The sequence below is a fragment of the Danio rerio genome, chromosome 6 (assembly GCF_049306965.1).
Source record: "Danio rerio strain Tuebingen ecotype United States chromosome 6, GRCz12tu, whole genome shotgun sequence".
Taxonomy (NCBI): domain Eukaryota; kingdom Metazoa; phylum Chordata; class Actinopteri; order Cypriniformes; family Danionidae; genus Danio; species Danio rerio.
Window position 1 is genome coordinate 57,691,171 of NC_133181.1, and position 25,056 is coordinate 57,716,226.

Sequence of the window (25,056 nt, forward strand, 5' to 3'; positions counted from 1 at the left end):
GTGATTCAAAGCCACACCTCCTGAATTCGTGAACGTGCGCACCGCGATTAGCCAGTTAGAAATGTAGTAAGTGTTTGGCCGGCGGGCTGCAGGAGTTTCACTTATTACTAAGCCACACTTACATGCTATTTTAAAGAGAATATTCAGAGTAGCATGGTGAACAGTAAAGAAAGGCTGTCATAGTTCAATTATGAACCAATGTGAATATAAAAGCGACTTCAGTTCAGTAAAGCAGGCTAGGGGAATAGCGCAATTTACTAATGTTTTGCTGTTAAACGTAATAAAAGTCTACATTATAGATGCTGTCAAAGGTTCCTTATGAAACTGAAAATAGTTACATCAATCTTTCGCTGGGAGATTTCAGTGGCTGAACGACACTTCTGTGTATATGTAACCCCACCGGTCCTACACCGCCTAACCACTCCGAGCTGGGATTGAACTCCCTTCCGCATGGGAGTCGGTTGCTCTAACAAGGAGGCTAAAGACCATGGGCTCTAGCGTTTGTCGCCAGAGCACCTTTAGAGGTCAGAGGAGTGAGGTTTACCTGCACAGCACACACTAGCTGGCCTCCGTTACACTCACCCCCTTAAACCTCACTTCCATCCGGGTCACGGCACCAATGCAACCCCACCGGTCCTACACCGCCCAACCCACTTCGAGCTGGGATCGAACCGGCGACCTTCTTCCGCATGGGAGTCGGTTGCTCTAACAAGGAGGCCAAAGACCATGGCCTTTAGCGTCTGTCGCCAGAGCACCTTTAGAGGTCAGAGGAGTGAGGTTTACCTGCACAGTACACACTAGCTGGCCTCTGTTACATATATAACCCATTCATAACACATCACACTCTACATCAGCTTTCAGGGAGTAAAATAGTTTTAAAATAGAACATCAGAAACACTTCAGCCATGGTGTCATCCTTCCTCCAGCGTGCAAAAGTAACTCCGATATTCATTCAGAATTATAAAAAAATTTAATGCAGCATTTGATTTACTTCGTGTTACGTCTGTCTCGTGTGCACGTGTCGTAAATGCCTGGTGCTCATGCAGGCGGGCACGCTCTAATGGCGGATATGTGTGAACAGAGATGCGCAGAAGCCCAAATCTACATTTGTTGACAGACAGTTTGAGCTACTTATCGGAATTATGAGAGATGCCGGCCCGACAATATTTAATTAGATAAACATTTTTTAGTTTTATGCCTTACTCGGATTATAAAAATACATTTAAACACATTTAGATTCTTTACTTTCATCATTACTATTGGACTGTGACGAGACTTTTAACCAGCACAACAAAAAATATTTCTAAAGACAATCACCTACTGTACCTTTAACATTTACTCACATAAACTGCATCAATTACACCAGAATTTGTTTCAGTTGACACAAACATACCAAGTGTGAACACATCTTAAATGGCATGTAAACAACAGACCCTGGTTCTTTTTTCATTCATCATTCATTTATGCTTAAACCCTCTTTGAAAATCCTTCATTGATGTATTTGGATGTTTAATGTTTGCTGTTTATTCTTCCTCCTCAGCAAATCCGGATACTGAGACGTGAGCTTGAGTCCTCTCAGGATAAAGTAGCCAATCTGACCACCCAACTTGCAGCAAATGTACGTACACAAAACACATGCATCGTAATTTACACAACACAAATAGGTTTTGTTTTAACAGCATGCATTTCAAATGGAAACATGTTTACGAGGAGGGCTGTTTTCAAGCACTGCTTCATCAAAGCTTTGCGGGAAAAATAAGATCAGGGTTATACAGTATTTGTATTATTTTAATAGTATGCATTTCATAATTGCATAATATAAATGTATTAAATAATTGTTTTCGGTCATAAGCATTTATTATTTTATGTTATTCAGTACATTTGTATGTGCATGTAAGCAGTAGTTCTTGTTATGAACTGAATGAATCTGTGCACTTCATTATTTTAAATACCATAACCTTTCCTCCCCCTTTGAAATGACTTTCTTCACTTCCTGGTCACATGGAATACCTTTAGCGCGGAGCTATCAGTAATTTGAGACAGGGCTATCAATGATTTAGGGCAGGGCTGTCAGTGTTTTAGGGCAGGGCTATCAATCATTTAGGGCAAGGTTATCAGTGCTTTAGTGCAGGGCCATCAATGATTTAGGGCAGGGCTGTCAGTGTTTTAGAACGGAACTATCAGTGCTTTAGGGTGGGGCTATCAGTGCTTTTGGGTGGGGCTATCAGTATTTTAGGGCAGGGCTATCAGTGCTTTAGGGCGGGGCTATCAGTTATTTTGGGGCTGGGCTCTCAGTCATTTTCGGGCAGGGCTATCAGTGCTTTAGGGCGGGGCTATCAGGTCTTTAGAACAGGGCTATCAGTGCTTAAGGGCGGGGCCATTAGTACTTTAGAGTGGGGATATCAGTACATTGAGGCGTGACTATCAGTGCTTTAGGGCAGAGCTATTAGTGCTTTAGGGCGGAGCTGTCACTGCTTTAGAGCGGGGCCATTAGTACTTTAGGGTGGGGCTATCAGTACATTGAGGCGTGGCTGTCAGTGCTTTAGGCCAGGGCTATCAGTTCTTTAAGGCGAGGCTATCAGTACTTTGGGCTGGGGCTATTAGTGCTTTGGGGCAAGGTTATTAGTGCTTTAGGGCGGGGCTATTAGTTCTTTGGGACGGAGCTATTAGCAAGTCTTGTTTCTTTGCTGCTTTCGCCCAATCGTCAAACTTCTTTTATTTTGCAGTCTTTCAACAACCCAATCAGTTTCCAAAAAACTAAATCAAGCACATTTTCCCCACATTTCAGGATTGTTTCAAGTGAATGTTGATCACTATAGAGAAAAAAATCACAATTTGATTTTGTTTCAAGACTACTTTAAAGTTTGTATAGTATATTCAGAATTTAGAGAACCTTGTTATTAGCACCACTGATGGACATTTAGTGAACTACAGCCAGAAACTCATTGTTTATGGTTACACTATGCGCACACACACATAACATACAAGAGAATGAACCAGAATTAGTAATTCTTTGCTTAGAAATAAAACGTTAGAAATACGTTAGTAGCGAACATACGGATAACATCTAGACTGCGTCCACACTGCTGAAAGTGACAATTTGATGAATATTTAAATGTGTCAGTAACAAAATAAACACACAACAAAAAGTTCAGAAAGCATTTTCCCTATCATGAGATGAGCTCATTAAGCTCAGATGACTATATAGATGAGGTTATGTTAGATTATGGCTTGAAGTGTCAAATCCTGTTCTTTTCACCACACATTGAGACTGCAGTATCCTGAATACCTTTAATTGTATAAAATACAACTCACATTTACAGAATTGTAATTATAGCTTTAGAAGTGTACGATTCATAGTTTAATGTCCACCTTTCTCTTTCATGTTGTTTGTTTATTAGACACATTGTCTTGTCAGTGACATCACCAGCATTTCTGCATTCTGCCATTTTCCCAGTAATGATTGCTTGATTTCATACGATTATTAGGTGAATAATGAGTGTTGCCATGCAATGTAGTTCATTATAATCACAATATTTCTAATGTGTACTAAAACTGACCTCTGCAAGTTCCCACTAACCCACCTGCCTACAACTAACCCTAATAATACAACTGTCTTCAACAGTACACACACACTGGAGACAGTCATATTCAGACAGGATTCGTTTTCCCAGAGTTTGTTTCATTAAATTTTCAAAGTGCGTCTATAAAGAATGAATTAACCCAGGGGTCACCAATCTCGGTCCTGGAGGGCCGGTGTTCCTGCAGGGTTTAGCTCCAAACTGCCTCAACACACCTGCCTGAGTGTTTCAAGTATACCTAGTAAGACCTTGATTAGCTTGTTCAGGTGTGTTTGATTAGGGTTGGAGCTAAAATCTGCAGGACACCAGATCTCCAGGAACAAGTTTGGTGATCCCTGATTTAACCCACCTCAGGGGAAACTAGTCTTGTAGGTCTCAGTGTGAAAACATAAAACTGACCACCAGAGGGAACTAAAGAGGGTTAGTTCACCCCAAAATGAAAAAATATCTCATTATTTACTTACAATCAAGGCAGCCTAGGTGTAAATGACTTTATTATTTTGGTCAAATCCAGAAGTTACTGTATGTTGAAAATGTTTATTAGCAGTCTAAACGAAAATCCAATTAACCGCATTCAATTATAATAAAAGATGGGGGTAAATAAAAGACTCCTGTAAAGCATATCCTGCATTTTTGTAAGAAAAATATATACATTTAATAACTAAAATATGGGGGGCGACATGGTAGCTCAGTGGTTAGCATTGTCGCCTCACAACAAGAAGGTCGCTGGTTCGAGTCCCGGCTGGGTCAGTTGGCATTTCTGTGCAAAGTTTGCATTTTCTCCTCATGTTGGCGTGGGTTTCCTCCGGGTGCTCCGGTTTCTCCCACAGTCCAAACACATGCACTATAGGTGAATTCAATTAACTATGTTGGCCATAGTGCATGTGTGTAAATGAGTGTGAATAGATGTTTCTCAGTACTGGGTTGCAGGTGGAAGGGCATCTGTTGTGTAAAACATATGTTGGATAAGTTGTCGGTTCATTCCGCTGTGGCAACACCTAATAAATAAAGGGATTAAGTCAATCTTAAAATATATATTTTTTATATGAAATAGCACTCTAATAAATGCTGGGATATTTAAACCCAAACTTGAGTAAAATACGGTTCTCACGATACCATCAGTTCAGGCCATGACACTATACCAGGTGAAGTTTCACAATACCAAATAGTATCGCAATTCTGTATTCATTCAAAACTCAAATCCACGAAATAATGCAAATTGTCATAAATTCATAATTTATATGTCTTAATACTTAAATTCTATTGAGAATTCTGTTATCATTGAAAACGTATTATTTGTACAGACTTTCTTTGGGGGGTGGATACACTGTCACTCTTTTGTGTTGTTACTGCTATAATAATAAATATAAAATAAATAAATCATTGATCACGCCACATGATCTGTCATGAGAGTAGCAAACTACAACCCGTATGCATAGTTAAAATACAAGTAAAATAAAGTGGTCTTTTGATTATTTTCGGGCACAAATGTAATGACGGTACTACTGTTTACAAACTAAGAGTAAAATATGGACTCAAAATTTGGGTTAAATTTGGTCTTATTAATTTAATTTAAAAAATTAACTTAGCAATTTGGGGCGAAGCAGTGGCACAGTAGTGCTGTCGCCTCACAGCAAGAAGGTCGCTGGTTCGAGCCTCGCTCAGTTGGCGTTTCAGTGTGGCGTTTGCATGTTCTCCCTGCGTTTGCGTGGGTTTCCTCCAGGTGCTCCGGTTTCCCCCACAGTCCAAAGACATGCGGTACAGGTGAATTGGGTAGGCTAAATTGTCCGTAGTGTGTGTGTGTGTGTGTGTGTGTGTGTGTGTGTGTGTGTGTGTGAATGTTTCCCAGAGATGGGTTGCGGCTGGAAGGGCATCCGCTGCGTAAAAACTAGCTGGATAAGTTGGCGGTTCATTCCGCTGTGGAGACCCCGCATTAATAAAGGGACTAAGCCGACAAGAAAATGAATGAACTTAGCAATTGGATTAAAATGACCTGGCATTTTTTAGAGTGTAACTTATAAAATATGCACTTAAAAATGATGTTTGCAGTTTGTTCAAGCTACTAATATAAATTGAGCTGAAACAACACAAGGAAACCTTGAGGTTTTTCTGGGACAACTTAAGTGTTTTATGTTCAGTCCATTTAAAGTTTGTAAAAACTAATAAGTTTACTTAATTTCTTCATCTTGTCCCAACACAAACCGATTATCTATATATTTTTTTACAGTGTACATGACATTTTGCATAACTTCCTGGAGCGGACTTCTTTTGAGATGTATTTTTGGTTCATTAGTGCCATCAGCTAGACAGAGAAACAGGCACTTTTTATTATGGATGAATCTGCTGTATTGTACTCTTTTTAACTGCTGATAAAAACAGCCATTGTAAAAGCCTAATTAAATTTCACAACATAGACTGTAACAATAACAACATAGACTGGATTTGACTGAAGGAAGAAATGCATGCACAGTGCTTAGCATATATGAGTACACCCCCTACAAATCTCTCATTTAAATTAATCGTTTCTATAGGATGCTTTACAGTATTATATTTGTGTATATAGAAAAGATTTATCTCTACTGGAGCCAAATCTGGAGCTTATCTAACAAAACTTACAATAATGGTTAAAAAATGAGTAGCCCAAATTCATATGTTAGAGATAATTATTAAATAAAATTATCCAAAACAGCAAAAATCAAGAGAAACAAAAAGTAAATACAATTTTGTTGTAATGTTGTCTTTTGTATATATATATATACAGTTGAAGTCAGAATTATTAGCCCCCCTGAATTATTAGCGCCCCTGTTTATTTTTTTCCCCAATTTCTGTTTAATGGAGGGAAGATTGTTTCAACACATTTCTAAGCATAATAGTTTTAAAAACTTTTTTCTAATAACTGATTTTTTTTATCTTTGACATGATGACAGTAAATAATATTTTACTTGATATTTTTCAAGACACTTCTATACAGCTTAAAGTGACATTTAAAGGCTTAACTAGGTTAATCAGGTGAACTAGGCAGGTTAGGGTTATTAGGCAAGTTATTGTATAACGATGGTTTGTTCTGTAGATTATCGAGAAAAAAAATAGCTTAAAGGGGCTAATAATTTTGTCCCAAAAATGTTTTTTTAAAAATAACTGCTTTTATTCTAGCCGAAATAAAACAAATAAGACTTTCTCCAGAAGAAAACATATTATCAGACATACTGTGAAATTTTCCTTGCTCTGTTAAAAATCATTTGGGAAATATTTAGAGAAGAAAAAAAAAATCAAAAGGGGGCTAATAATTCTGACTTCAACTGTGTGTGTGTATATATATATATATATATATATATATATATATATATATATATATATATATATATATATATATATATATATATATATATATATATATATATATACATATATATATATATATATATATTTTTTTTTTTTTGCAATATTTTGGTTGAATTTAAACATTATCTTTCCATTTCTAAATATATTTTGTGACTAAAATATTATTTTAATAAATCTGTTTTGTTGAAATGCAGCAATATATATTACCCATATTCGCTGAGAAATGGACAAAAATATTCAAAATGGAGTGTACTCAATCATGCTGAGCACTGTACAGTACACCTTGGATGATTTGAAATCATGGGATCTTTTTTGTATGACTCACATTTTTTGGTGAACTAACCCTTTAAAAGTATAGTTCACCCAAAAATGATCATTTACACACCCTTGACTGTTTTTTTTTTCTGTTAAAAACAAGAGAAGAAATTTTAAAGAATGTTTAAAACATGCAACCATTAACTTCCTTGGTATTTATATTTCCTACAATGAACTAGGCATGGGCCAGTAAAAGATTCTGACGGTATTATAACCTTGGATAAAAATATCAAGTTTTCATGGTAATGTGATCGCTGCTCTAAAATATATTCTTTTTAAATGTCTGGGTAAAAAACTAAAAGAAAATTCCCCTTTGAACACTATATATTCTATTTTTTGAAAGATTTAAAATATTTTGGAACAGTAAACATGTCAAGTAAATAATTCAAGTGAATCATTGACTTCTGCTGTCTTCTATAGTTTCAAAATCACAGATTTCTTCACAATTTAAAGCAGCATCTTTGGGTATCTTTTCTACTGGAGGTATTGTTGTCCAAAAAAACAAAAAAAATTGTAAATAAAAAAATCTTACACATACCTTAGGAACGGTATTACAGAAAATGTTGGAGTTTTTTTTTTTATTATTATTATTTGTTTATTAAACTTTTACACATATAACAAAGTATTTTTTACAGAGAAATTTAAACAAATATTAGTCCCACCTCTACCCTCTACACAAGTTGAAATTACATTTATCTAACGGAGAAAAAAAAAGAAAAAAAATACTAATGATAATAACAAAATAATATTAAAAATGAAATAGATAAATAAAAACAATTAAGTAAATAAAATGAATAAAATATAAAAATATATATATAATAAATAAAATAAAAAATAAATACAATAAAATTGAAAAACAAAACATCCTCTCAGAATACGCATACTTTGATAACCCAATATTATCAAAAATGAGTCCTCAGGTATTTATAAAGTACCTAATTATTATGTTATTGCGCTTAGATTTAGATTGAAAGTTAGTAGAGATACTGACATGCTCAGAAAAGAAAATTCTAAATTCTAACCCTATAATTGCCATTTAAAACCTTGACTTTCCAAACCATGGTATACCTTTAAAATGGTTATCATCCCATGCCTACAACGGACGTCTATGCTTTACAGCATTTTTAAAAATATCTTCTCATATGGGGGGTGAACTAATCCTTTAATGTCTGATGCTTGTCCCAGTGCATTTATGAATGTGAGTGTGTGAAATGGAGGCTTTAGTCCTAACAGCACTGTCCCTCTCTCCCTGGCTGATCTCCTGTCCCGGCCTCTGATGACTCTGGCTGCTCCTCCTTGGGTTTCTGGCTGTTGCAGGCAGGCCAGGTTTGTTGGACTGTCACTCGCAGCCCCGTCTGCCGTTCTTGCATGTGTCCCTGCCCTTAGTGTGGCTGACTGATGATGTGGAGTGCATATGTTTGTTCTTTCATCAAAAGTCATAGTGTTGATGCTGAAAGAAGGAATCACTGGCATAGTAATGAGTGTGCATGGATTGAGGATAAAAAGTTGCACTTGCTTATTTGAACCCATAGTGTTCTGTCTAGTGTGTTACTTGGTGCGTCATGATTTTGCCAAGTACGATGCAATCCAGTATTAACATCTATGTTGATCCTGGAACATCATTTTTGTTTGAAAATGTAATCCAATGTGGATATGTGGCAACCATTGAAAACCCCTGAAGCCACCTAAAACTTCCTACCACCTAACCACCCTATGGGATTTCCCTTGCACTCATAAAAATGTTGGGTTTTTGTAACCCCAAATTGGTTCAAATATGGATAAACGCAACCGTTGGGTTAAAAAGTGGGTTAAATTTAAGTTAAAAAAATTACCCATCTTCAGGTTGGTCTATATTTGACACAATGCTGGTTTATAACAACTTAGCATTTTAGTCTAACAACCACGCGGAATGCTTTGGCAACTTCATACCAATTTGCTTAAACTAGTCAATCAACTGCATAACAACACCCTAGCAGCGACAGAAAAATCCCAAATTACTGATCATGTTTATCTGGAGCTCTTTCATTTTAAATAATCAGTTAAAACTGTGAGTAATATGTTTTATTGTTATTTTTTTTTATTATTATTATTTTTTTATTTTTTTTTTTAATTTACAAATGATAGTATAAATAGGATACCTTAGGAAAAAGCTGCAAATGAATTAGGAAACAGTTTAGCCTATTCAAATGAATAGCTTTTACAAAGAAATTGAATTATCAAATGTCATTAAGCTTTTCTTTACTGTAGAGCTGCACAATTAATCGTAAAAAGATCGCGATCTCGATTCGACCCCCTAGACGATCTTAATCTAGCATTTCTACGATTCTGTCAATCATATTTTCAAGTTCAGGAGAGAAGCAATGGTGGCTGCACAAGTATTCACATTGTTTTACATACGTTGTTCAGCAACGTGGACACCTCCAAATGGTGTTGAAAGAGTCACCAGCTGTATTTATAAGATATAATTCACCCCAACAATGTCATTTCTGTCTTCATGTAATGTATTTGCGACCGCAAAATCACACGTGACGTGAGCTGACCGTCAGCTGTTACCACAGAGAGGGCGGGCGCATGCGGGCCTCTGAATGAGGTCTACTTTAGTGAACAGAACCTGCATATGCTGTGAATAATAAATAATAAAGTTGTAAATAACATTTAGTTTGTGGCACAGAGTGATCGTTCGGAAGCTGCGCTGGAAGTGAACCGCTCTTAGCAGTGAAAATGAAACCAAAAGTGCACAGTGTTGCCAGATGTCTTCTCTACTCATAAAATGTTAGTGACAGATTTTCAGCAGAAAATGACAGATTGTAAGCATATTTCTCAAAACAAAATAATTTAACATCAGAATTATCATCAGCATTAATGACCAGGACAAATCTAAAGTCTGTTCCAGTCCACCATTCCAAATCTATACAAAATTTAGCATTTTAACCAACCGTACAGCTACACCAAGCCTATTGCCTTACGTTTGAGAATATCAATAATAATAGCCCATGCACTCATAACCTTTATTTTACATCTACATAATTGTGAGAAAATCTTGATCTTTATTTTAGGCAAAAAAAAAAAATTGTGATTCTCATTTTAGCCAGAATCTTGCAGCTCTTCTTTACTGTATAACTTAAACATTCTGATTAAAGAGCAGTGAATGAATCTCTCATTTAGATTTTTCATTTGATTGCATTAAATAACAGAGCTGTCACTTTAAAAATGCACACATTTATAATGCAAGCATTCGATTGCTTTCCTAACGGTTTATGCTCATTAAAGACAAAACTTGTTGTGTTTAAAAGAAAAAAGATCCAGATCGAAATGCTTAGATGTTGGTATTATTATTGTTATTATTATTATATATACAATTATTATTATTATGTGTATATGTCTATTCAAACACGTACCCAAAACCCAGAGTTTCCACTTTCGCTCCACTTTAAATCGTGTGTACAGAATCCGTTTGGGAAACAGCATCTATTTATTAATATGGTCTGAGACACGCACCGCTACATGAACTGACTGTTTTGAGGAGTGCATAGGAGGGACAACGGCGCCTGTAATGAAAAGGAAGGGCATAGATATTTACATTAGATGTCACCCACCCTGTTGTTGTCTATTGGAAGGAATGCGTCAACAGAGCTGCCATTTCAGTTTAGCGCTCCTTTGAAATGAATGCAGGAGAAATGTGCAGTTGAGGACTGGCCATCCACATATATACATATATCTATGACCGGGAATTTTCCTGGTGATCAGTATTCAAATATTTATTTTAAATTACGAAAATGATAATTTTACATCACTTTTCTACATCGATGGATAAGTGACCGCACAGGCATTCCTGATAAAGAGCGTGTGTTTGTGTGCATGCAAATGCATTATCCTCCCTTCCTCTTGAATTTGATCTAATCCTTGTCCTGAAACACACCCCCTCTCCTGCTTTCACTTCTCATTCTAACGGAGGGAGCAATTGGTTTGTGAATGAATCCCATTATGAACGACTCATTCACTTACAGTAGATGACAATAACACAAGTTTCTAGCACCACAGCGTCTTGTTGTCATATTTCTTTTTCATATTTCTTTTCGAGCTGGTGCTACTTTGCCTTCTGGTAAATGCAGTAAGTAGCCTAACATTATTATCCTCAACTACTTGTTAAGCACAAAGGTTCGTAACATACAAAAACGTAATAAAACTAAATCTTACCTATTAAATATTCTACCTTTGTGCTTTGTTTTCTTTGTTTGCTCATTACTACACCCATACACAGCGCCAGAGTCCAGCATCTTCACATTGGCTTTAGTCATGACTAGTTCGGTTGAATGACATTCGTGCTGAGAGCACTGTACAAATGTGGCGGCACTATTGACGCATGCTCAGGGTCCGTATGTGATATCTAGTGTATATATCTATGATGGAAGGGAATGCTGCCATTTTTTTATATTTATTTCAACGTATTTTCATGCCTAAATAAAATGAAAGCACTGAACAGATTCAGATTTAAGAGCAAGGGGCCGTCCCCTGGTGGGTTGGCTATATGGGTTGCATATATAGTGAGGAATGACTCCCTATACATTTATTGCTACCCTTCATAGAAAGATTAAAAACATGGGAGAGGGGAAAATACCTAACCCAGGCTCATTCTGAAAATGTAGTGCCATGGACGTTTCTGGAGACTGCGAAATATGTCCCGGGAGGTACGTATTTTTGCAGTTTTTGTTTTCGCGAATCCGCGAGAGGCCGCTGTGTGCGCTTTTTCGTATCTCGAATGTCTCTCGCGAGTGCCGTTCGCGCCCGCGCTGTTCTCGCGTGAACCCACCAGAGGCCGCTGTCTGACTGACTAAATGTGTGCCTGTGCGACCGGCCAATCGGCTGACCCACCCTCCTCCTTTCCTAAACCCAACCAATTTTACCGATTGACCCGCCTGCCCACTCACTTCCCTAAACCCGAGCAACAATTTAGAAAAGCCGTGTAGAAAAAGAAATGCCCTCGTCTGATTTTTTTTATCACATTTTCGGATTTCACCACGTTCTCATCCTGTTATGAACTCGTTCACTTTATTTTTTGGATTTTGTTTTTGTCTTACCTGATTTCTGGAACCGCTCTTCCGCGGACTCGAACCTGCTCGCCATGTTCAACCCCTCCTCTCTGCAACTGAAGTCTGCCGACGCACACGATGAGCTGACTGGAAAAACTGGTTGCGGCGGAAAAGCCCTCCACACGGAGGCAAGCGGTCAGCCGGCAAGCGCGAAAGGGAACAGCGTCATACCGCCCCGTAGCGTTCGCTGAAAAAAAATGAAATGCAGCCATACGTACCTCCCAGGACGTATTTTACGGTCTCCAGAAACGTCCACGGGACTACGTTTTCAGAATGAGCCTGGGTTAAAAGTACCATTACGGGATGATAGCAGGATAGAAATGTAAAATATGGTAGAATCCCAGGAAAAATGGGAGCGTTGACAGTTATGCGCTAGCAACTTCCTAGCAGCTACCCAGAACTGTATAGCAACAACTTAGCAATCCATATGGACAGCCACACACCACATTAAAGTATTTAATTCTGTGATTATAACTTGCATTGCATTATTAGTGCAACGTATTCTATATGTACAACTTTAACAACCTACTAACAAAGTCATGGCAAGCAGGGAAAAATAACATGGCTATGCTCTGAAAACCACCCAGAACACCTTTGCAAAAGCTCACCAACTACTATTGAACAACCACCCAGAACACTAACAACCAAACTAACTCACGCCAATGTACCAAAACTTTTCACATTACACAACACTGTAGCAGCCACATGCAACCTTTTTATGCAATTGTGTAGCAACATGGTAAACAATCAAAACATCTATTAGCAACCACACAGCCTAGCTTCAGCACTTGTAAATTGAAAATGTCAACTGTGTCTGTATGTGTTGCACTGGCATGAGTGAATAGCATGATGGATATTGTATTTTTATTAGGATGACTCCATTGTCTTTCTTTCACACACACTGTCTTTTGTAGCGTGTGTGTGTGTCGTTATATGGCAACCCCATGTTTTGTCATTTTTAGGCTGCAGGACATCCTCTATTCACTTTCTTTCTTGATTCCCGTACTTTTCCTGGTCCTGATGGAGACGCATTCATTCGTGTGTGTGTGTGTGTGTGTGTGTGTGTGTGTGTGCGTGCGTGCGTGTGTGTGTGTGTGTTTAATGATCTGTGTGTGTTTATCAGACGCTTACCTGTATTGATTATATTTGCAGGCCAACCTGGTGGCGGCGTTTGAGCAGAGTTTGGCACTCATGACGGCACGACTACAGAGTCTGTCCGTCACTTCTGAACAGAAGGTCAGTGTGTACAGCAACTACAAACAGTACATTTGGTTATGTTGACAATTGCATAAATAACAAGCCAATAATTCAAAACTTTGGACTCTGGGAAATGTTTACAAATGTTAATGCTCATCAGAGCCCTTTTTCATTTGATGAAAGTGAAGGAAAAAAAGCTAATATTGTGAAATATATTTATGATTTAAAAGATATATTTTAAGCGATGTTTATTTATTAACTAATTTTGAGAGGATCACGTGCTTATGATTGACCACTGCTTGTCCTGCATTAGCCAACGCATGATTCACCGATCGGATGATTCCTAAGTCATTATAAATAACCAAAGCTCTTTACCTCAGTTATCTTTAGCTTAAAGAATCCCCCCTTCCACCCCTACTCCTCCTTTCTGTTCCTTGATAGGGTGGCACAGCGGCCCAGTGGTTAGCACTGTTGCCTCACAGCAAGATCGTCACTGGTCCAAGTCTCTAACAGGCCAGTTAACACTTCTGTGTGGAGTTTACACATTCTCCCCATGCTCGCGTGGGTTTCCCCCAGGTTCTCCGGTTTCCTTCTACAGTCCAAAAGCTTGTTGACATAGGTGAATTGACCAAACCAAATTAGCACCATAGACAAACTCTTAATCAGCAGTATATCTCCCTGTAGCAATCCCTAATATGGCATTCAACATAACAGGGGAGTTCTACCTGAGCTTAAACTCCCCTCTCATCCTGCAAACAGGAGGTAGCCCCGGGCTCGAGGATCTTATGAGCTCTCTCCCGGGACAACATGCCAAACATGCTTTATAATCAATCATCAGCTAAGTGTGAACTGTTGAAATTGATATTTATTTATGGGCTGCAATGCCACATTATCTGCATTTTTTCTCCGTCCTGCAAAGCCCCAACTAGCTTTGAGTTATAATCCTGATATGCTGATCTGATGATCAAAAAACATGTATGATTATTATCAAAGTTAAAAACAGTTCAACAGGTGCTTAATATTTTTTTTGGAAACCATTATCATAATTTTACAATGTAATTCAATTCATCTTTATTTCTATAGTGATTTTTACAATGTAGGTTGTGTCAAAGAAACTTGACAAGATAAAGAAAAGAAAAAAAAGAGTAAAAGTTATAATGTCACACAAGATATATAGCACAAGATTTTACTTCCGTTGATCAAATATATGGAAGTATACATATATAAATAAATAGTATAACACACAAATAAATTTATATTAAATTAGTGTGTCATGTGTTAATGTTCCAGTCATTTTTAAATTTTTTAATTTATCTTTGACTCATCATTTCAGGATACTGAGCTACAGGACCTGAAGGAAACCATAGAGGTTCTGAAGACAAAGAACACAGAGGCTCAGACCCTGATCCATGGGGCTCTCAGCACCCCTGACCCCATGCCCAAAGGTTTGAACATCAGACTTCAGAATAAGCAAAAATAAACAAATAAATAAATATATATTTATATTTATATATTATATAAATAATATATTTACATATACATATATATAATATATATATATAATATATATATATAATATATATATAAGTGTTCAGATACAAAAACGTCTAAATGCCATTTGAAATATTCTCCTAAAATGCGCATTTTTCTCAGCCTCAAATGTTTATGTTCAGTTATTTGACTTTAAAGGCAATGAAAAGAACTTATTCGTCACTATAAAAATAAAATTACATATCCTAAACTCAGGAGTTGGAGAAAAAATGCTATTTTTTAAAGAAAATATCAAATATTATTTTTTTTTTTACTTTTTAAATTCAGTAAATTTCATGGGACCAGTTTTTTTTTTTTCATTTTAATAAAATTTTATTTCATTGTTTTTATTTCATTGTTTTCACCTAAATGGGTGCTATAATGCCCGATTACAGCAGTGCCAATGCCAGAATTTGTCAGTGAATTTTCATATCACAGATCATTTAAGCCCTGTTTGTGAGTGGAAATAAAAACAAACTCTTTTTGTGTGTGTGTCTCTTTAAATTTAAATGATCCAGAAGAGGGCAGAGCCTTTACAGCTTGTGCATCAGGTACTCCAGTTACTTTTCCATGCTTAAACAGCAAAATATCACAAACTGAAAAAATGTAAATGTATGAAATATACATATCTTCTGTATGAAGTGTCCACTAAATGAGCACTAATTTTTTCTCTCAGAGCTGCAGATTGACCGGCAGAACTCATCCGAGAGCATCTCCAGTCTGAACAGCATCACTAGTCACTCCAGCGCCGGCAGCCTGAAGGAGCAGGAGGCCAAAAAGAAGAAGAAGAAAAGCTGGGTGAGGATGTGAACAAGAAAACATAATAACCTGATTAAAAAAAAAAAAAAACTTCAGTTGCAGTGAGGAGAAACAAGTATTGAACACATCACCATTTTTCTCAGAAAACATATTTCTAAATGTGACAACCAAAGAAATCCTTAAATGCAAAGAAAACAAAACTAATCAGTTTACAAATGAAGTTCTGTGTAATAAAATGAAATGGCACTGGAAAAAAGTATTGAACACATAAAGAAAGGGAGGTGGACAATTGCAGGGAAAGCCCAGAAAGCAGCGGAAAACCCTCAGTAGTTTTTCAGCAACCCTCTGCCCTTCCCCAGTGTAAATGAATATCAGCTGCTTCAGTCAAGACAATTACCAAACACAGCCAAGCAAACTCTGTAATGCTTTCAGAGAAAGAAAATTAAGCTGTAGAATGGCCAGGCAGTCACCTTAATTGCCTGACTTGAATCCAATAGAAAATACAAAATAACAATATTTTAAGTTTTTTAAACTCTGTTGAAGTCTTGTTTTATTTTTATGTTCTTATTGTTTTTTTTTTGTTTAATTATTTATATATTTTATATTTATTTATTTATTGTTTGTTTGTTTATATAGTTTATATTTATTTATTTATTTATTGTTTGTTTGTTTATATATTTTATATTTATTTATTGTTTGTTTGTTTGAATATTATATATTTGTTTGTTTATTTATTTATTGTTTGTTTAAATTTTATATGTATTTTTATTTATTGTTTGTTTGTTTATAAATTAATATTTATTGTTTGTTTGTTTGTTTGTTTGTTTGTTTGTAAATTTTATATTTATTTATTCTTTGTTTATATATTTTATATTTTTTATTCTTTGTTTGTTTATATATTTTATATTTATTGTTTATTTGATTGTTTATATATTTTATATTTGTTTATTTATTTATTGTTTGTTTGTTTGTTTATATGTTTTATATTTGTTTATTTATTTATTGTTTGTTTGTTTGTTTGTTTGTTTATATGTTTTATATTTATTCATTTATTGTTAGCAGGATGATGAAGATGAAACCAGGGTGGACTTGTCAGCAAGACAATAATCCAAAACACAGCCTAGCAAACTCTATAATGCTTTCAGAGAAAGAAAATCAAGCTGCAGAATGGCCAGCCAGTCACCTGACTGAATCCAATAGAAAATGCAAAATAGTGTCAAGATTTTTTAACTCTGTTGAAGTCTTGTCTTATTTTAAGTTTGTATTGTTTGGGTTTTTAGCAAAATCGGGTTCCATTCCATGTCAACAGCTCCTTTAGAAACATCATTCCCCTGACGTGTTCAATACTTCTTCCCCCAAAGCTAATCCAAAACCTCTTAACCTCTAATCCAAAACCTGACAGATCAGTCTGGTTGTGCACTGCAATAAAATTCAGAAAATGTTATCAGTGTATTTGTAATTAAGTATGACTGTGATTTCTTCCCTATGCTTCCCTGCTCCCTTTTTACAGGTCTATGAGGTGAGTTGTTTTCCCTGCCCGTCCCATCCCATCCCATCCATCATGCAATATATGCATCAGAAAAAGTCTTCATTGTCAGTGCATTGTGTGGTGCTGTGTGTATTGTGTGTGTCTGAAACTCAGTTAATAAGTCTCATTCTTCGGCTTAGTCTTTGATTTATTACGCAGTGGATGCCCTTCCAACTGCAACCCACTACTGGGAAACACCCATACACTCCTGCACTGACACACACACCAATATGCTACTATGGCCAATTTAGTTCATACAGTTCACCTATAGCACATTTCTATCAACTGTGGGGGAAACTGATGCACACGGAGGAAACCCACGCCAACATAGGGACAAACATGCAAACTCCACATGGAAATGGCAACTGACGCATCCAGGACTCAAACTGGAGACCTTCTTGCTTTGAGGCAACAGGGCTAACCACTGAGTCACCATGCCGCCCCTCAATTAGGTTATGGATTATGCCTTTCTGGACTGGATTATACCTTTCACTGTGCTCCATGTTAGTAGGTGGAGCATATAGAAAACTTATCCTGCTTTTTCTCAGTACAACTCTGGCAGAATTTCCTGCACAGCATTGTGGGTAATGTAGTTTTTATGCACAGATTCTACTATTAAACAAGGCTGATTTAAAAATAGTTTGAATTAATGTAATGCAACTGATACAAAACCTCTGAGCTCCCTACATGCCTGTCTTTAAAATGTTTTCAGTTGTTAAAAATCCCCATCTTTTATGAATTATTTGTAGACTTATTGGCTGAAATTAAACTCATATTGTTTCTGGTGTCCTGTACTGCTCTCCATTATTTATATGCATTTTTTTAAGTGCTTTGTGATTAATATTGTCATGACTAATGCTTCTCACCTACCATTATTTCTACTGTAAACCTCACAACAGATTTTATTTAATCATTTATAATAAATGTACCACGAATAAAGGCAATCCTTTGAGAAACAATGATACAATAGTTATTAAATTATTTGAACAATTTTTTTTTTGTTGGTTAAATAATATTTTTTCTAGTTTTTTTCGTTTCATTTTTTAATTGCTTTAACTTTTTAAGTTAAATTGTGTTTTTTTCCATTTTTCTGTCATTAATTCTTTAATTATTGTGACTTTTTTAGTTAAATTGTATTTCTTCCAGTTTTTGTCATTTATTTTTAAAATTTGTGTAACTTTTGTAGTTAAATTGTATGTTTGCTGTCATTTATTTATTGTGACTTTTTTTTAGTTAAATTGTATTTTTTCCATTTTTTTTCATTAGATTTTTCTTTTTTTTGTAATTAAATTGTATTTCTTCCATTTTTTGTAATTTATGTTTCTAAAATTATTTTTACTTTTTACGTTAAATTGTATTTTTTCCATTTTTCTGTCATTTAATTTTTTAATTATTGTGCCTTTTTTAGTTAAATTGTATTTTTTCCATTTTTTTGTCATTTAATTCTTTAATTATTGTGACTTTTTTAGTTAAATTGTTTTTTTCCATTTTTTGTTATTTACCTTTTTTGTTCAATTGTATTTTCTTCCAGTTTTTGTCATTAATTTTTAAAATTTTAGAAACTTTTTTTAGTTAAATTGTATTTTTCTGTTTTTTTGTCATTTAATTTTCTAAATAATTTTTACCTTTTTAAAGTCAATTGTAATTTTTTCTTTTTTTAAATTAAATTTTTAAATTATTAAAAAAATAATTAAATACTTTATTTCCAGAGTTTATTGTCATACTTTTTTTTTACTTTGAGTTTTAGTATTATTAAATGTACTTATTGTTGTTAGTTTACACAACAACATTTTTATTTTAGTTTTTTGATGTTTTTTGGTATTTTTTAATGGATTTAGGTTCAGTTTTATTTAACAATAGAAATATCTTCTTTGTTATTGTCTTTGTTACACTACTAATGCATGTTGAAAATGAAGAGGCTTTTCAACAGCACAAAAACCTTTATTATCAAGACGCTAACAGTAACGCATACATCACACATTAAATCATACACCATACCACATGACTCCGTTATTTGTTCATTATGAATACAAACCATCTATACTAACAAACCACGAATTGTTGTCTACTTTTACAATATGACTTCTCATTTCTCATCCACATATAGTTGCGGAGCTCCTTTAACAAGGCCTTCAGCAAAAAGGGACCCAAAGCTCCATACGCAGATATAGAAGAGATCGCAACCCCTGAAGCGTCTGCTCCATCCTCACCCAAAATTCACCATAATGTGGACAACACCTTCACAAAGGCTTCGACTTCAACATTAGGGTGAGAAATATAACATATCCTACGTTGTATATGCCACATTACAGTCAAACCAAAAGATTTTCAGGCACCTGATATAATTTTTTTAATTTTTTAACATTGGATGGAGAACTATGAAGGACTAGGAGAGCCAGTTTAACAATTTAAAGCAATACAATAATTTAAATTGTGATTTATTTATATACATTATTTTGTCCTTTTATATACATTCAATTATTCAATTGATGATTTGAATTGATTTCTTTATTTCATTTCTAACTGGCTCTCCTGGTCCTCCATAGAAAACATTTTCATTCACTGATGGAATTGAGGATAGCAAAATAAAGTAAACTGTGATATTTTACCCAAAAATGATTGGTCCACATGGACTTAAAAACATCAGGAATAGAGGATAAAATATCATTATATAATATTTAATGCATGGGGGAGAGTGAGAAGAGGAAATTCCCCATGATGATATGATTGGATAGGATTATTTAAGTTCATGCACCTTCTGCATTCAGAGTAACTTGAGTTTTTAATTTTGGAATAAATATAAAATACTAAAAAAAAACTTGATGAAGTTCATGACTTAGTTTATATATTTTATTTTTTATTGTTTGTTTATTTGTTTTACATTTAATTATTTATTGTTTGCTTATTTTATTATTTTATTTATTGATCATTTATACATTTTATTTATTGTTTGTTCCAATTATTTTTTTATTTACTTTTAGTTTGTTTAATTATATATTTTATATTTATTTATTTATTGTTTATTTGTATATTTATTGTTTGTTTGTTTCATTTATTTAGTTTATTTGTTGTTTGTTTATTTATGTTTTGTTTATTTATTGTTTGTTTATATATTTGATTTATTTATTTATTGTTTATTTATCTTTTATTGATTATTTGTTTCATTTATTTTGTTTATTTATTTACTTTTTGTTTGTTTATTTATATTTTTATATATTTTTTTATTGTTTGCTTTTTTAAGTTTTATATTTATATATTGTTTGTTTGTTTTGTTATGTTTATTTATTTATTGTTTGCTGATATGTTTTATTTATTTATTTATTGTTTATTTTATTTATTCATTCATTGTATATTTATATATTTTATGTTTATTTATTCATTTATTTATTTATTTACTTTGTGTAAAAATACTTAACAAGTCAAATGTTTCTGAACACAAACATTTTTAATGTTTAAAGAAGCCTTTTCTGCTCACCAAGCCTGTATTTATTTGATCCAAAACTACAGCAAAAGCAGTAATATTGTAAGATATTTATGCACTTTAAGATAACTGCTTTCCATTTAAATATTAAAAATAATAATTACAAAAATATTATTCTTGTTATTTCAAGCAAGTTTTTAAGTAAAATTATTATTTAAAGTAATATATTTTAACCCCCCCCCCCACCCACCCACCCCACCCACCCAAAAAAATGCGACTGGGACATAAATCTACATGTAATTAAGAAAATAAAACCTTTACCTCCTGGTTTGAGAACACAACACACACACACACACACACCTGCTGTATAAAGTCTCTACAGTGTAATGTCAGCTCGCGTTTTCCAGCAGGTCCTGCGGGGGTCCAGAGGAGACAGAGCGGGATGAAAAAGTGGTGTCAGAGTTACGCTCTGAATTGTGGGAAAAGGAGCGAAAGCTGACCGACATCCGGCTGGAGGCGCTAAGCTCTGCACATCAGCTGGAGCAACTGCAGGAAGCCATGACCAACATGCAGGTGTGTGTGCATGTGTGCATGTATACTGGTTGATTATTGTTACAGGTTAAAAATAAAGGTCACACTTTATAATAAGGTTTCACGAGTTAATGAATTTACTAACATGAACTAATAATGAACAATACCTGTGCAGCATTTAGTAATCAAAGTTCAACATTTACTAATGTATTATTAAAATCCTGTTAATGCTTGTTCACATTAGTTAATGTACAGTGAGGTAACATCTAACAACCAATAACCGTATTTCTATTAACTAGCATGAACAAATACTGTAAATGTTTTGCTCATTGTTTGTTCATGTTTGTAAATGCATAAACTTATGCAACCTATTGTAAAGTGTTACCAAAATAATAAACACATTAAACTCACATATGTGATATAAATGCATTGGCAGCTTACAGTCGAGAACCTGAAGGCGGAGAATGACCAGCTGAAGACAGGTGGCCCTACCTCCAGACCTCCAAGCTCCACCTCCCAGTCCTCTGGGCTCGGGTCATTGGGCGTCTCGTCACCACGGCAATCTGTGTCATCATTCAGCAAAACCGCTGGCACTGGACAAACTGAGCCTTATCCAGGTTTACACACGTTTGCAGGAAGACAATATTTTTTTACAGTAATTTCAGGACTTTCTCACTGTAATTTCTGCTGCTTTCACAGACGTGTTTCACAGTCCCACCTCCACTCTTCAGAAGGATGAAAGTCTCGTCAGAGTGTTGGTTCGCATCCCAAACCAGCAGCTGTTTAAAGATGTGAGTAATTTACTCCTTTACTGTTCATTATAGAGCTGGCAATTCTGTAGTAAATACAGCAAAACACTGTACTGAATATTATTTAATATTTACTATTGTCTTTGTATTTTTTTTCTTTTTACACTATTTATTGTTATAATATATATTGAATTAGCCTTTTTTGTGTGCATTTAGTTTGTCATAGTTTGTTTTATATTTATTTAGTTTTTATTTGCATTTTATATTTACAACCAATTAAAAAGGCAATGTTATTTACTGTATTTTATTTTTACTATTTCTACTTTTTTTTGTTTTACATATGTTGATTTGATTTTCAGCATTTTCTTTTCAGAATTATGATATTCTCAATTGTTAAGGCAATCTTTCTAATTTTAGTTTTTTTAGTTATAATGTTTTATGCTTTCATAATTTTTGTTGTATTTATCTTATGTTTTTTTATTTTATAATTTTTTTGTATATTTTAAAACGATTTCCACTTCAGTTTTAGTAATGGTAGAAATTAAAATTTTTCTAGTTAATATTTTTTTTATGTTTTTGATGTTTTATCTTATTTTAAATTTTTTATTTCTTTTATTTTTATTTATTTTATTATTTATTTATTTAATTGTACAATTTTTTATTTAATTTTATTATTTTATGTAATTTAATTTTTATTTATTTTATTATTTATTTATTATTTGATTTTATTTATTTCTATTTATTTAAATGTTTTATTATTATTTTTTTCTCATTATTTATTTATTTATGTATTATTTTATTGTTTATTTTAATTTAATTTAATTAATTAATTAATTAATTTGTTTATTTATTTATTTGTTTATTTATTTATTTATTTATTTTCAGCTGTATTTCAATTACCTAAAACAAATTAAAATAGTTTTTTAGCTAATAATTCATTTTAGTTAACCACAATGGCATTATATATATATATATATATATATATATATATATATATATATATATATATATATATATATATATTTACACCCATAACAAACCTTAAAACTTGCTCTATATTTTATTAAAATTAAATGTGTGATTGACAGGAGGTGAAACAGCTGGAGTTTTTCATCGGCTCAGTTAGGATCAGTGGACGGACGGACTGGTTTTCTCTGGACTCTGCTGTTATCCAGGCTTTTAAAGTGAGTGTCGGCCTCTGAAAACTCCTCATGTTGAGATGAAGAATGAAAACTCTCCTTTACAGTGTGTGTTTGTGTGTGTGTGTGTGTGTGTGTGTGTGTGTGTGTGTGTGTGTGTGTGTGTGTGTGTGTGTGTGTGTGTGTGTGTGTGTGTGTGTGTGTGTGTGTGCAGGAGTATCTGTCGGTGGTGGACCCGGGCTCCAGCCTTGGCCTCTCTCAGGACTCCATCTACAGCTACAGCCTCAGTCACCTGAAGAGGGTTTTGGGGGCGCAGCCGCCAGAGACGCCACCGGTGCGCCTCTACAGCCGAGGACAGGCCTGCATCACTGTGGCCCTCAAGGGTCAGTCAATACACATCTTATACACACAATGCTACACTTCTATGGACACTTTCACATTTCCAGGTTTCTCAGCAGCAGAAGTTTTTATAGTTGGGTAAATAAGAGCGCAGTGAATGACAGCAAATGTCAGCATAGCAGGCTGTTTTATGGCTAAAAATTAATTGAAGTGAATGAGACCAGAAGTCTTGAGATAATAAATTTTAAAATTCATTCATTGTCTTTTGGCTTAGTCCCTTTATTAATCAGGGGTCGCCACAGCAGAATGAACTGCCAACTTTCCCAGCATATGTTTTACACAGCGGATGCCCTTCCAGCATCAACCCAGTCCTGGGTAACATTCGTACACACTTATTCACACACATACACCACGGCCAATTTAGTTTACCCAAGTCACCTATAGCGCACGTGTTTGGACTGTGGGGGAAACTGGAGCATCTGAGGAAACCCACGCCAACACGTGGAGAACATGCAAACTCCACACTGAAATGCCAGCTGACCGAACCAGGACTTGAACCAGTGACCTTCTTGCTTTGAGGCAACAGTGCTAACCACTGAGCCACCGTGTCGCCTGATAATAAAGATAATGATAATGATAAAACATCTGCTTAGGTGAAAGAGTAAGATCAATATTTATATAATTTATATAATTTATAAAATTAATTGCATAATTATGTGTCTTATGCAATTTTTTTATTTGGTTATATTTTTATTTCTTAAGTTTATATTTTATTTAACTGTGCATATCAAATGTGTAATTATAATTATGTACAATCGATATTAATGAGTGTAAAATAATTGTACAACTTGTATTTTATGAGTAATTGTATAAGTGTCACTATTAATAATTATTATTATTGTTATTATTAATACTATTATTAGTGGTGTTATGGTTAACAAGAATAAAATAATGAAAAAAGTTAATTGAAAGAAAGAAAATATAAAAATATATTTTATTTCAGGTACTTGCCAGGTAAGTAATCCTCATTTTCATTTAGTAAAACAAAAATAATCTAAAAAAGAACGAAAAAAATGAACTATAAATATAAATTAGTGATGAACAAACATTAATCATATTTCCCCCACTGTCCATAATCATGCGCTATAGGTGGATTGGGTAAACTAAATTGACCTTAGTGTATGTGTGTGAATGCAAGAGTGTATGGGTGTTTCCCAGTGTTTGGTTGCAGCTGGAAGGGCATCCGCTGCCACAAACATATGCTGGATAAGTTGGTTGTTCATTCCTCTGTGGTGACCCCTGATGAATAAAGGGAATAAGCCGAAAAGAAAATGAATGAAAGAATGAATAAATGCTTTATATATACAGTTGAAGTCAGAATTATTCGCCCCCCTGTTTATTTTTTCCACAATTTCTGTTTAACAGAGAGCAGATTTCTTCAACTTATTTCTAATCATAATAGTTTTAATAACTCATTTATAATAACTGATTTATTTTATCTTTGCCATGATGACAGTAAATAATATTTGACTAGA

The 25,056-nt window shown here is 34.4% G+C and overlaps 1 protein-coding gene across 18 annotated transcripts in view; it reads left to right on the plus strand.

Moving 5' to 3' along the window:
- nav1b (neuron navigator 1b) overlaps positions 1-25,056 on the plus strand; it is a 214,166-nt gene that overhangs the window by 177,069 nt on the left and 12,041 nt on the right. For 9 of the 18 annotated variants that reach the window (XM_017356758.4, XM_073954706.1, XM_073954707.1 and 6 more), the window contains 11 exons: positions 1,541-1,618; positions 13,481-13,564; positions 14,859-14,970; positions 15,574-15,606; positions 15,732-15,853; positions 19,450-19,610; positions 21,171-21,336; positions 21,731-21,911; positions 21,994-22,085; positions 23,132-23,227; positions 23,397-23,565. In XM_017356758.4, the coding sequence (XP_017212247.1) occupies positions 1,541-1,618; positions 13,481-13,564; positions 14,859-14,970; positions 15,574-15,606; positions 15,732-15,853; positions 19,450-19,610; positions 21,171-21,336; positions 21,731-21,911; positions 21,994-22,085; positions 23,132-23,227; positions 23,397-23,565 (1,294 nt within the window). The remainder of the gene's footprint in view (positions 1-1,540; positions 1,619-13,480; positions 13,565-14,858; positions 14,971-15,573; positions 15,607-15,731; positions 15,854-19,449; positions 19,611-21,170; positions 21,337-21,730; positions 21,912-21,993; positions 22,086-23,131; positions 23,228-23,396; positions 23,566-25,056) is intronic. The other 9 variants (XM_073954708.1, XM_068222077.2, XM_073954715.1 and 6 more) reach the window with 3 other exon arrangements.